Genomic DNA, 14,829 nt, shown 5'->3' with positions numbered 1-14,829 from the left:
ACTTATAATTAATATATTTTTATGACATCTGTATGGTGTGCATGTGCTTTTGCATCAACTTTTTGCTACAGCTGTATGTGTGACTGTGTGTGTGAGTTATATTCTATAGGTGCAGAGGGGTCGAGATATTATCATGAACACCAGTAAATGCATTTTTATATTGTTGGTTGTTCTTATTATTTTGTCCTGTATGGGTATAATTGGATATCTTTGCTTGGGAGTCTGACTGTTACATCCGTGTGGATGTTTTTTCAGCCTGCTCACATTATCTGTATAAATCAATCAAGACCATGCATCAGGCGACCCCCCCCCCCCAATCCTCCACCCCTCAGCACTCCTACCTTTACGAACGTTCCCGTCTGTCGTGCGCTGGAACTCCCCAGCGCTCAGCAGGAAGCAGGCCCGGTCATGTGGGTATCGCTCGCGACTAGTGGTGGAACCAAGGCCCGCGGTGGCCGGGCTGCGCTCGTCCCCAAGGACCTGGTCGATGGTGGGGCAATCCTCGTTGGCTAAGGCTGCTGCGTTGGCCGCCGTGTCACCATTCTGCTTGGAGTCTGGGAGAGGGGACAAATGCATGGGTAGTGGAGAGATATGGGGCAACAGTGGAGGTAAAGAAAAAAAAGTGGTAGAAATGAAAGGAGAAACATTAACGATGGGTACAGCAAACAAAATAAGAGAGGCATAATTGATAGGAGAAAAAAAAAAGAGAGATACCAATTTGAAGTAGGGAGAAAGGGGATACTTGGGGTTGGGTGAGTGGGGGGCACAGTAAAAGAAGAAGAGAAGAGGGGAAAGTAAGGTTGAGAGCATAAGAGAGATGAAAATGCAAAACGGAGATAAGTCCAGATTTGGTGAGGAGTGACTCAGAGGAGGACAAGGAGAAGCAAGGGAGGAGATGAGAAACAAGCAGGAAAAAGAGAAGTGGTGGAGAAAAACAATTAGAAAGCGAAAGTGATATTAAAGAGAGAAAAGACAGAATCATAGACAGGAGAAGGAAGGAGGAGGATTGTGTAAAGGAACATTAGTAGTATCTTAGTTATCTTGACCACTTGACCAACAGACTGCAGCAGGGCAGGCTGTACACACTCATCATCACGCACAGCATCGAATGAGAGAGGTTAAACAAAGAAGTGAGAGAAGAAGAGAGAAAGTGAAATATAAACTGTGCTGCACACACGCACGCGTGAACTTCTATCTTTGTGAGGACACTCATTAACATAATGAATTCCCAAGCTTCCTTACCCAAACCTAAACCATCACAACAGATGCCTAAATCAGGAGATGGCTACAGGGTAAACAGAATTTGTAGCTTTCAACTGAGCTGTCAAATATTATCTGATATATGACCTACTGTTGCACAGTTGCAGGTACACCCCAGAGGGGTGGAGACACACACACACACACACACACACACACACACCCATATTCAGATGATAGACATGTTCATTAAAACAGCAGACCAGAGATAAGATGAGATGGCGTGGATCAATGTTTTGACAGTCAGAAAATACTGTAAATCTGTATAGACCCAATCCAGGATTATCAGAACATGTCAACCTCGGCAGTATGGCATCTGTCTGGGAGAAGAAAGAGATGTATTGTCAAGAGAGAGTAATAAGGTTTTTTTCAGCTTTAGCATCCTGTTGTAAATTAAAATCTATTTTAGTGTACCCCACTCTAAGGAAAATAAGGACAGCAGTAAGTTATTTACAGCTTCAAACCCTGTTAGATACACACTTCCCACATCAGTTTAGTGCTTGAAATCTGACCTCCAGTTGATGAGAAAGTGAGAAACTTTGACTGTTTTGTATTATTATTTTTGTTAAGGCCACTCTATTAACTTTAGAATTTGGAGCTCTGTAAGTATTAAAGTAAGGAAAAAGAGATGTTTGATCCAAAAACAAACTGTGTCCAAAATAATGTCCAAGCCCGTAGCAATACACAAGCATTTCAATGACCTCTACAGCTCAACAACAACCACATTCCAATGCTCACATCAAATTCAAGCCATATACAGTGTCCAATGAAGTTCAAGGATTGTAAATTTTGGTGGTTAGAGGTAAAACATAACATTGGTTAGGGTTAGGGTTAGTCAATTGGTTGTTGAAATTATATTATAAGGTTCTATCGTCATTCTCAGTTCAAATGTTTTAACATCCCAGGTAGGAAAATTGATATACAGTAAAGTACACTTTTTTGTGTCAAAAAGCAAGCATCCTATATGCAATCTAAACATATAATATCACAATCAGATTTTTGAATGGGTTAAAAACAAGTTTTAAAACTGAGAAAGTTATATCTATTTAGGGAGGACTGAAAAAAGTCAGGGGTAGGGCCGCATTGTGCTGGTTTGGTTTGGGTTAACTCGTCCCCTAGAAGGGAAGGGTCACTGCAAATCAATACACAGTTGTTGTAAGTGATCTTCCTTATTTCAAGATGAAACAGTTCTATCCTCATCAGAGTGGTCTCTTTCAGGATGACTATGTATCCACAGGACACGAGGAGTCACTTAATGGTTTGTTGAGTATTAAAATGATGTGAGTCATATGCTGTGGCCTTCACGGTTGAAAGTTGAACACCTATGGGAGATTTTGGAGCAACGTGTTAGACAGAGTTCTCCACCACCATCATCAAAACACCACATGAGGAAACAGCTTTTTGGAAGAAGAGTGTTCCTCCTCCAGCAGAGTCCAGGGACTTGGATAATCAATGCCAAGGCACATTGAAGCTGTTTTTGTGGCTTGTGGTGGAACAACAACTTACTACGACACTTGATGTTGGTTTTTATTTAATTGGTGACCCATCTGTAATTCTTAGTTGAATACCTATGGCATATTTGAAAATGTCAGTTCAGGCTCTGATAATGGGCATTTTTAACTGTATTTTGACAGTTGAGAGACAGATTATTATATTAATATTATTATAATAATCAGAAATTTCCATCAAGAGGTTTGATTCTTGGATTAAGAGAGAAATCTGAGGGTATACATTTAAACTAGAGGCGAAAGATTTCTGCAGATTTGCTTTGCCTCCCATGAGCACATCTGTTGTTCTCAGCAATTCAGCCGATTCAGTCTGACATGCTGGGACATTTTAATAAAAATATGGTACTTTCTGCTGTTTTTCATTTTCCTCATCATATCAACGCACTTTCAAGGCCCACTGGAACTTTAACATACTACATACTTTTACATGATCTTAATTCTGTTCAATCACTCACCTGCCCTGTTGATCTCAATGATCTCCTCCTGTGCCAGTGGGCAGTCTCCAGTACCCATCATGCTGCCAGATCCTACCATGCCCGGCCCTAGTACATTGCCCATCAGCCTGTGCGGTGAAGCGGTTGCCATGGCCAGGGCATCTGGCTTGCAGTAGTTGGGGCTGCCTGGCTGTGGCGCTCGGGGGATGTGCTTGTTCCTCTTCTTGGGGAGCTTCTGCTTGGCCATGGCCAGGGAGTAATACATGCCAAAGTTGTTGACAATGACGGGCACAGGCATAGCAATGGTCAGCACACCAGCCAAGGCGCAGAGGGCACCCACCAGCATTCCCGACCATGTCTCAGGATACATATCTCCGTAGCCAAGTGTGGTCATGGTCACTACAGCCCACCAGAAACCAATTGGGATGTTCTTGAAGTTGGTGTGGGCTGCAGCCGTTGGATCATCTGGGTCAGCACCAATGCGTTCAGCGTAGTAAATCATGGTAGCAAAGATGAGGACGCCAAGTGCCAGGAAGATGATGAGCAGCAAGAACTCGTTGGTGCTTGCCCGCAGAGTGTGGCCCAAGACCCGTAAACCGACAAAGTGGCGGGTGAGCTTGAATATACGCAGGATACGGACAAAACGCACCACACGCAGGAAACTCAGCACATCTTTGGCTGTTTTGGAGGAGAGGCCACTCAGCGCTACCTCTAGGTAAAAGGGCACAATGGCCACAAAGTCTATTATGTTAAGGGCGCTGCGGAAGAACTCTGCCTTATCAGGGCAGAAGATGACGCGCAGCATCACCTCAATGGTGAACCAGATGACACAGACGCCCTCCACATATGTCAGCCAGCCATCTGTGACCACCTCATACACTATCTGCAGGGTGGAAGAAAATAAATCAAGGGTAAGTTAATTTGATCATGCCTTTACTCATTCATTTATTCATTCATGAGGTATATATCCAGAGGCACAATACCATGTTCCCCTGGACATATGGTTCCACCATCTAACTGTTATATGCGTTTATGCTTTATAGTCCCACTGTTTTTCACTCACTGTACTTCCTGTACATTTTCTCTAGCAATTCCTCTCTTGTATGGGAGTAAGTGATGCACTGATCAGCTCTGATGTCATATGTATCCACAATAATTTCATCATATATTATACATTATTTAACTCACTTGCAACCCATCAGCTGTTAATAGTGCACGCAGATATAACTGCAATCCGCACATCACTAATGGGTGTAAATAAACTCTGCCCAATAAAAATACATAACTCATATTAGGGTGATCCTGACCCCTTCCATCACGTATACTTATCTTCTCTCTTAATATGAGGTTCATGTTCTCTGGTCATAGTTCCTGAGAAATAAATGTAATAACCTATATACTATAAGCTATAAACTATAAACTAAATGTCACTTTCCTGTTTATGAGCAGTACAAATCAGCCTGTGAAAACCATCAGGGTTATCTCTGCTTGGGCTTGGAGGAGATACATTTAGGAGCTTGTGCTTTTACCTTACAAGGAGGGCCTAACAAAAGGATGCTTTTACTTGCATCATAGGAAATGTCAACTGATGCTAGGGACTAAAAATTAGGACATCTCAGCCTCTTCTGCTTCATTCATTTTTAATGTTTCTCACAAATCTCACAACTTTATCAAAGAGCAATACTGAATTGCTTGAGTGACCCTTGAACGGTCAACTTAACATATGTAAGTCTAACAAACCAATCCACTAAAACTTCACTGTACCTCCTCATGTGTCACGTTGCCATTGGTTACATTCTCCGTTTTGTTGTAGATTGTGTTAAAGGCTTCATGGGTCTCCAGGCAGAAAGTGGAGATGGAGAGGAGGATGAAGAAGAGTGACCCAAACGCCACATACTGCAGAGAGAGAAACAGAGGGTTAGGGAAATGTTACAGTTTGCATGCAAAGCATGTAATCTCCTTTTACTCAAGTAAAACTATACACACCAACATTCTTCTGGCAAGTTCGGCCTCTGTCATTAGTAGTTTGCTGTTAATGTGATTGCTGGTGGAGAATGGGGGGGTGGTGGTGGTGGTGGTGGTGGGGGCATTGCAGTATGTGGAATGTAATGGTTATGCCAACAGGCTGCAGATAGAGGGTGCCAATAACACACTAAGGAGAGTGGAGGAATGCTGTTAATTCAGCGCAAATGTCTTGACTGCTGCAATCCCATTGATAACAGCAGAGTCAGAGAGACATAGGGAGGGAGGGGCGGATGACGGATGGAGAGTTTAAAAGAGGCACACATGGTGTGTGTGTGTGTGTGTGTGTGTGTGTGTGTGCTTGTACACAGCATAAAGAGGAAAACAAGAGGGTACATAAACAGCAGAGGAATAAAGACGTTTATGTGTTACTTGTGAGCACCATGATGAAAACACACGTCATGTATCTTAGAACTAGATATATGTCGACTGATGTGTGTGTGTGTGTGTGTGTGTGTGTGTGTGTGTGTGTGTGTGTGTGTCTTTTCTGTATAAGAACAAAATCAATGATGATCTGTTTGCCTTAGAGCACAGACACACACATACAGACTCCATCTACCTTGCAACTGCAAAATCATTCATATATTTTGCAGTGTATTACCCGTAATTTTTTGTATGTGCTCGTGTGTGTATAATGCGATTTCCTTTTCTCTGCAGCATTCCTCTACCAGCCTGCTGTTCCTTGCCCTCCCATCTCTGTCTATTCATTTTCTAAACCCTGTTCTCTCCCTTTTACCCTGATGTTTGTTTTCAGCAGTGTCCTGTCTCACAATAATGCCTATACGGAGCTGACTGTTCTGAGATGCGTCAAATTTTCACTGCCAGAACATTTGCATATTTGGCATGCTGTGCGTAAAAGCATGCTACTGGAACTTTGGAGCAAATGTTGATCAGATACAACAATAAGCAACTCATCGAAGAAAATGGCTAGGGAAAAGCATGGTTACATATTTGTAAAAAAAACAGACACTTTAAAGACACGTTTTTATTTTGGCCAACTGGAGGTAGCAGAATGAGCTGCAAGCCTAGGATTGTCATATTATGACTAAAGCTGATATTGTAAGCAAACAGTTGCCTATTTACCAGTGGCGTGCAGTGACTTTTACAGATTGGCAAGCAGAACCGAGCAGCCAACTATGCCAACAGCGCCTGCTATGCACACAAGCTACGTACAACCTGAGAGGAGCTGCTCTACTCCTGTAACAATATTCTGTCTCAAACTTACTGCAGATGTATTTTCTTGTTTACTTGCTACTGCTGCCTCTAAACGCTTAATGTGCAAGTTTAGTTTCCACACGTCTGTACATGTGTATAATACTGTAAAATCATAACTGATCTCAGAACAGTAGAAGCTGAGTCAAGGACAGCTTGACAAGCACATTATGGCTATAATTGGTCACCAGTCAAGGATCCAGGATTGTCTTCAATGCACAAACCTCTGAATTAAGCTGCTGTCCTCTCTGCCTGACAAGGTCCAGCCTTTGTCAATGGGACACGGTCACACCCACAAAAATGACAGAAATGATAGATACAATAGCTGGAAGTCAAGCTAGCGTCCAGAGAGAAAAATATTTGCCTCTGCTGCTAAATGTTCAGTCTAGCTGTTGAATATAGTGGAACATTTAGCAGCTAAAGAGACACTAGTTTCTAACTGTATGTCTCTAATGTGTGTGAAAATAGCTGTCTGCTGGTACTTGAAACCAGGTTGATAAAAACACTAAGACTTGACCAAAACTGTAAAGTTGCACTGGAAAACCAACAATGAGCTGAAGGACACAAAGCAACGTAGTTAATTCTCTGTGAGTTTGCCTCCACATGTGATACGTGATTAAACATATCCATTTGATCCATTGTTAATATTAAATTATTAATAAATGCAGCATTAAAAGTTAGATTAACACCACCACTGATGATCAACAAATGTTATTGCTACAAATTTATATCAAAATCAATTGATACATTTGGTTATGTTTTTGGGTTCACACACACACACACACACACACACACACACATACTGGGGAAATTAAGAAAATAAAATTCCTGTTTATTGTTGCTTTAAAAGGATTTTCTTGTATGAACAGTAAGAAGTAACAAAAGTAATTGATAAAAATGGAGGTGATGAAAATGCATGTGAATTGAAAACAGATCAGTAAATCTGTGTGATTTGATTATTATTATTCAAAGCCATATTGATTAAAACAGTCATGATATGATGAAAATATGAAAACATGTTTCATTTTTCAATTCATGCATTTTCATCATCTCCGTTTTTATTGAATTATTATTTGTAACTTCTGCCCTTCATGAGCTCCGTTACCTCCACCCCTCCACTATGATCCACTCCACTATTTTCACTATTCCCAGTCCAGAAGAAAGATCTCTCTCTGTCTCTTGGAGCCTGTGTGTGCAAAGTGTGCAAAGGGGCGGGACAACTCTCTCTCACATGCTGCAGCACACACACACACACACAAACACAATGAGCCTCCTCTTAGTGACAATGGCAGAGAGAACTAAATGTTCTTACAGCGGTTTCACTTGACTAGAGTTGATGCTGACAACGCTCATTGCCCTAAGTACAAGTCTTTTACATATAAGCAAGACAAGGACAATGAACAACTAGGGATGTTACAATACCAGACATTTGGTTGTCGGTACCAATACCAACAAAATTTCTTGATTCTCTATGACAAATTCTTATCATAGGAAAAAAAAAAAGAAAACAGAAAATACTCCACACAGTGTGTTTGCACATAAACGTGTTAGTGCGCACACACACACCTCCATATAGTCAGTGTGTAAGCAGCAGTTTAAACTGGCTAACAAAGTGACAGACCCATGGTGTGAAGATATTCATTTAAAAATTCAATGTTATATTCATTTATTTGTAGTTCATCCTCTGTTGCCCCAGGTATGTTATGTATGCTACAGCCCACACATGGAGTTAAATAAATTATACGAACATAGGTAATGATTAAATGTAACCATTAGCCAGCTTGTTGTTATGGGTGCATTGATGAATTCAATCTGAAATGGACAGAGTATCATCTGAACAATCATTCAGAAATTCACAGTTGCATTTTCAGATCAGGGGTAAATTTAGTAATTTGGGGGCTGCAGGCAACTAATGCTCAGGAAAGGAAAAATACTGCCAAAAACAAAGTATTCAATTTTTTAGTTAAAGGTACATTATGTATGTATGTAGGGTGATTTATTAACAGAGATATGATATTCGTAATTATGATTTCCTTGTATAATCACCTTAAACTACGAATTGTTGTGATTTTGTTATCTTAATGAACCCTGCATTATCATACAGACCAGTTTGCAACTGAAGAATAAAGCAATGTTGATTCTGTTCTTAATTTGTTTTTTTTTTTCTCTTTCTTCTGGTGGCTCACCTCATAGAGCATATATCATTTAGGGGGTTGGAATCCAGCCTGGGCCCTTTGCTGCATGTCATCCCCTCTCTCTCCCACAACTTCCCTGTCTCTCTCCCACGGATCCCTTTGCATTAAAATAGTTATCTGCAAACCTGGACAGATAAAACCAAAACTACCCGCATAGATGGATACAACTAAAGGTAAGTGAGAAAAAATATTTGTGGTAATATGTGTGAACTGAATTGCTACAGATGAATGCAACAGTGCGTCTGTCAAAGCATATTATTGTGGAAGCATGTGAGAATACACCTGGTACATTAAAAAAAAATTAATGATTGAAGGTGGCTAATGAATGTGTGTGTGTGTGCGTGTGTGCGTGTGTGTGTACATGTTGACGTATCACACAGCAGTTTTCTGTATGGTCATTGATGAAGGTTGACTTGTGTGTGCATGCACGTGTCTGCTAACATGCTCAAGTAATGTGCTTGTGTGTTCAAATGCATGTATGTATACGTGTGTGAGTGTGAACCTTTGATGAACCACTGTATGTGTTTGCATAAATTATGAATGTGTCAGTATGCTCTCAAGTATGCAAGTGTGTGTATGTGTGTGTGTGCGTATGTGTGTGTGTCAGCTCAGTGATGAAGACAGACAAATGAGTCTTCGTCCAATCTTCAGGGAGCACATCAAGTCCCACAGCTTATTATCATGGTCTAATTTAACACTTCTATCTAGAGCTGCCCTGAATACACATACATACACACACACACACACACACACACACACACACACACACACACTGCTATCTAGAGCTGTCCTGGATACACACACACACACACACACACACACACACACACACACACACACACACACACACACACTCTTTAACACTTAAGGTTGTTGGAGAGTTATTAAAAGCAGGAACTGAAAGATTCACAGTAAAAACATCCTGTCATTTAACTTTACAAGGTGCCTTGGCAGCTAATTCTGTACCTAGATATCATCTCTTTGGTCAGTATTAATTACTTACTATTACTATTACTATATATACATATACATGTAATTTTGCTGCAGTATCACTCATCTTCAGAGTTATTTTACTTAGCTCTTTTTGCAGTTTCTTGATTCAGGGCAGTTTTTCTGTTCGAACTGTGAATAACACGTCTTTCATAGTTAAGAACAAAAATTAGTTACTTACATATTGTCTAAAAGATTGATATGAACAAATAATTACATTTACATAATATTTACATTTAAATCAAGGCACATCTTCACACTGATGCAAAAATTATATAAAAATCTGATATTACTATAAGTCAATACACAAAATCCCTGACAGTCATTATCTATCTAATCATGCGGACCAATCCTAGAGAACCGTGTAGAGCAGGGGCCTGCAAGTAACCTTTTTCTAATCCATTAGATAGGGGGCCAGAAAATAATCAAAGGCTAGTTTAATGAACTGATTGATAAAAATGCAACTGGAATTTACTCTATTACTGTTCACATATGTGGCTGTATGGAGTATTCATTTGGACAGCCTAGCATTGGGACAACCTAACTCCACCGTCTTGGCCTGCAGCTGGTGACAGTGGTTCTTGTTCTGCTCAGGTAGAGAACTGGCTCACGTGGAGCTACACCAAACTCACTGAGGCTGCAGAACAGAATAAGGTCTGCTGTCTCCAGCTGCAGTTAGCGGGCTAGCTGTTTAACAGTGAACATGGTCTGGTTAGCAGAGATTGAACGTTTGAAATTAAATATCTGAATAAAGCAGCTTTTAGTGAGACGATCTGTACGATTCATCTGAAGAGTAGATCTCCTCCACACACAAAGTAACTCCTCCACACACAGTCACATATCATAAATTCATATAACACATTGTATGCCCACTCTGTCAGAGGTTTGTCAAGCAAGTAACAGAACCTTTGGAACTTCCTTTCAGAAAAAGGAAAGCTGGCAATACCTGGAAATAAAGCATTGCTGCTGCTGCTGCTGTTGCTGTTGCTGTTGCTGCTGCAGAAAAAGAACTTCCTTTCGCTTTTATTTTCTATGTAAAATCGCCTAAGAGGAAGTGATTTTTATGGGTAACTGATGTTGGTCAGATGGAGATGTATTTGAGCAATGGTGATCAAAATTTTTTTTTTTTACATAAAAAATATATTACAAAAACATATTATTGCTTTTGGCCCGCCGGCCGCCAGCTGCCAACCACTGCTGTAGAGCACTGGCTTAAGGCAAAGCAGAAAGCCAAACAGTAAACAAGCCATACTCTGGCCTCTAAAGGTGTATATAAGGTGTAACGTGGTGAATGAAGAGCCGTAGGAAATGTGTTTAGCAACTGCACTGCTCAGAGCAAAGGGGCAGGAGCCTCTCAAACTAACTACTTTGAGTTAGCCACAATTTAAATAACAGCGAAAGAAAGTATATTTGTCATATGACAATGCTGTTATGTACATATTCAGTCACTAGTGCTTCAGCACCAACTGATTTTGCAGCTGTTGTTTTTCTCTGCGGTGGACTAGACATCATGTCAAGCTGCGGTGACATATTTCCCGAGATAAATGCTGTCCTACATGCCCTATGACAAACTTGACATCAGAGCATCAGTGTTGACACACACACTGAACTTTCTTTATGCTTTCCTTCAAACATAACAGACTGGACTTTTGGACTGTAATTATAATAATAATTTCTGCGCTATTGCAGTGTCACAAGCTATTTACATTCTCTGTCCCTACCGGATTGTCCCGTACATGAAAATAAAATTTGTCCCGTATTTTTGTAGATGTCATGTCCTCAACGTGCTGTGAATAATGTAAATTCAAGTAATATCAAACCAGTTATAGATACAAGTTGATTGGACAAGTTTATCAACGAGTAGTAGACTGATGGGCTGTGTGCTGTGAAAAAAACAGTACAGCACTGGTGGCTCACCCAGTAGAATGCATGTCATTAAGGCTCAATCTTAACCGCACTGGCCCGGGTTCAAGTCTGATCTGTTGCCCTTTGCTGCATGTCATCCTCTCCCTGACTTTCCTCTCTAATAATTCAGCATTAGGCTACATTTTTTGTTACCCTCGATATTTTTGTAATTTTGGGTTTTAGGCATGAAAGCATAAAAGAGTGTGTGTTGGCATTTTGAATTGTCAAAATCATCAATGAGAGGGGTGGCTATGCACTATGCATATGGGTACAAATCTTATGTTGCTGTTCTGCGACCCTGTAGGATGTGGTGTTTCTGGTGTGTGTGTGTGTGTGTGTGGTGTGTGTGTGTGTGGTGTGTGTGTGTGTGTGTGTGTGTGTGCGTGTGTGTGTGTGTGGACTGTACCATGCAGGCTGTTATACTGTTGCATCGAGTGGGGTTGTTTTACTGCCTGCTTTGTTGCCTGTGTATCTGTGTATATTGTTTAACCCCAATGCTGCTACAGCTGTGTCGGCCAACTGCATGCGGTTATGCACATGTGCTCAGTTATCAGGGAGTTATCAGGACTGCTGCTATTCCCCCCATCAGGTATTATGACTCTGCCATAATCCCTGTAGGTACCCTAATCCTGTATTGGTGATTTAACAAGTAACATTGAGGAAATAGATGCCAATACTGGAGCTAAGGGTTTTGAAGGTAGATCTACTGTTTTATTCAGTGCCCACTCACAATGAAAACAATTTCATAGCACTGATTTCAGCCTTCAATAAGTGATTAAGATTAAAAGTCTCCGGGAGGCTGAAGGTTCAGTTGTGCTTTGAACTAAATTATCAGCATGCTAACATGCTAACAGCTATGGAGCAGTGTTTTATGAGTGGGCCCCAGTTTTGTGAATGTAGTACACTGCACAGGATGCACAGATACACGCATGTGCATGCAGGTGACAAAAAAAACTTTGACTTTCTGACTCTATAATAACATCATCTTAACTTCTCTTTAGTTCCCACCTTGAGGACTTTGTCACTTGAACACAAACTCATTTGAAGAACAGTAACTCATTGATGCTGATGCTCCCCTTGAGAGGACAGTCTCTTCTTGCTGTTCATTTTCCCATCATCCTTAGTTGATGATATTAGCTAAGGTTGATGGGAATATCCTTAGTTTTACATATATGTACTGGGCTTTGTGACACCTGTCTTCTTCTGTACAATGCACCTGAGACTTAGTACATTTATATTCTGTTTGTGATGTCAGATCACAGTCTGCACATAAGCTCCTCTACCAACCAAACGCTTCCAACATGTGTCTGGCTGGTGAGTCTGTCTGCTCTGCCTGACACTCTGGCAGATAACCAGCCATCATTTGGCATCATAGTTGCCTGGTAAAATAATGTGATTGTCTGACTGGTTGATTTTTGACTTTCACAAACCCCTCATAACGCCTAACACACACATTTTCACAGTGAAGACAATGTACCAATAATACAAAACATTACATGTATCACTCTCAGGGATCTGTATCATGAAGTGAGATTAGTGGCCTTGCCTGCTATCTTTGGGATTGATTCAGGTTTTCCAGTATCATGAAACTGGCTCATTTTAACCAGGGTAGATTACCATGGTAACTGATCCTGCTTCAGAGGATCCTGATTACTGACCAGTCAGCTCACTGGACTGGAAAATGTGAGTCATCATTCTTACAGGATAATGACTAGGGCAAAAATACTTTATAAGAAAGTGAAAAGAAGTAAAGATCAGGAGAGCCATTTTACTTTATATAATAATTATGCCAGAGACAGAAGAAATGTTTTTACACAAAGATTTGTAGTCCTTTTATAGTCCTTAACATTTTAAGGATTTGATACTATTCATGGTCAGTGTTTGGCAGTAATGTAAATGTATTTACTTTCAGTAATTAAACACTGTGTCCTGCTGTTGTGTGGAAAAGTACTTGCACTGTGTGTGGCAGAGTAAGTCAGATCACTATTGAAATGATTAATAAATTATCAACACATTAGTAATAAAACCAAATGGGTTTGTCTGGCTACACTGTAAACTGATACACCACAACTCTGTTGTATTTCCTACAAAGTAGCTGCTTAATGAGGATTTCATGTAGTGGTAAACCACATTTGTCTCGGTAACCACAAATGTAGGAATTTTATAATTACAGTTTTAACCTATTAGTATTAGTTATTATTATTTACAATGTTGATGATTAAGCTTGATTTTTATACATTTTTTAAATTGTATATACATTTTGTATGTTACATATAAATGTAATATATTTGAATTATCAAATATATTTTTTAATTAATATTTAAGTGACATACTGAAAATACAATAATGGTCAAATGTTTTGGTATATCCCCATTTTCCAGTTTTTATTCAAATTTAAGCAGTTGTTAAAGGTAAAAAAAAAAGAAAAGAAAAAAAAGAAAAAAGGAACAGGTTAACTTATAGCTTTCCTGCAGAAATGGAAGTAAATTAAGCCTTGGAGGTTAATTTAAACAATTCCTACTGGTGCACAACATGAAGACTGAGTAGGAGGGGGCTCTTCTCTGGTATTTCTCTGGTAGAGGTCATTGTAGTGAGGGATTTGACAAAGAATTAATAGCAATCTTTAGAGTCCCACTTGTTACTCTTTTTTTTTTTACTTTTTAACTTTTATTTTGTAATCTTAACATCTACTTATTAAAAATAGATTGTACATTCTTCAAATGAATTTTAGACTCCTTTACGACAGGCTGAAATTTTAATGTGATTATTTGGCTTTAATTTGTTAAAAGTCGTTTGCTAAGGATTAAAACAAAAGATTAAAATTTCACAGTTTTTGTATTGATGTGGTATTTTTGATGCACCCTTTAATGTCTGAAGATGCATTGTGTTTTATTTTACATTGAATACATACTGCTAAATACCAGATTATGCATTGTGAATTGTTCATTGAGCTTTGCTGGCTGATGATGAAATTGAAGTGCATTTAATTGAATTGCTTTGGATTTGAATTGAGTTGTTCAAGATAATGACCCAAAACATTAGAAGAAAAGAACTAGAAGATAGACTCGACGTGATGGAGTCCAGGACAGTGTCCAACTTAAACCCCATGTAGCTGTTTTGGGTGAACTGGACAGGTGAAAGCAAAGCAGCCTACAAGTGCAAGACATTTGTGAGAACTTCAATCAGTGTTTGGATGAACTCTCCAAACATGTTTCTTTTCCACTATAGAAAGGAAGTCACACGTGCATTGGGCTGCTCAATGAGTCCAAAATGTAGATTAAATTTAGATTGATGAAAAAGATTCCT

At 39.8% G+C, this 14,829-nt stretch overlaps 1 protein-coding gene across 5 annotated transcripts in view; it reads right to left on the bottom strand.

Moving 5' to 3' along the window:
- Positions 1 to 14,829, bottom strand: part of LOC130184885 (potassium voltage-gated channel subfamily C member 1-like) — a 94,272-nt gene that overhangs the window by 35,590 nt on the left and 43,853 nt on the right. For all 5 annotated transcript variants that reach the window (XR_008830069.1, XR_008830070.1, XR_008830068.1 and 2 more), the window contains exons 2-4: positions 4,964 to 5,095; positions 3,221 to 4,082; positions 342 to 554 (exon numbers count right to left, since the gene is read on the bottom strand). Coding sequence is in view for 2 of the 5 variants with exons in the window: in XM_056400985.1 (XP_056256960.1) it covers positions 342 to 554; positions 3,221 to 4,082; positions 4,964 to 5,095 (1,207 nt within the window). In the remaining 3 variants the exon portion in view is untranslated. The remainder of the gene's footprint in view (positions 1 to 341; positions 555 to 3,220; positions 4,083 to 4,963; positions 5,096 to 14,829) is intronic.

Source organism: Seriola aureovittata, chromosome 17, assembly GCF_021018895.1.
Source record: "Seriola aureovittata isolate HTS-2021-v1 ecotype China chromosome 17, ASM2101889v1, whole genome shotgun sequence".
Classification (NCBI taxonomy): Eukaryota; Metazoa; Chordata; class Actinopteri; order Carangiformes; family Carangidae; genus Seriola; species Seriola aureovittata.
Note: the sequence above shows the minus strand (reverse complement) of the source record. Positions and strands in the feature narration are given on the sequence as shown.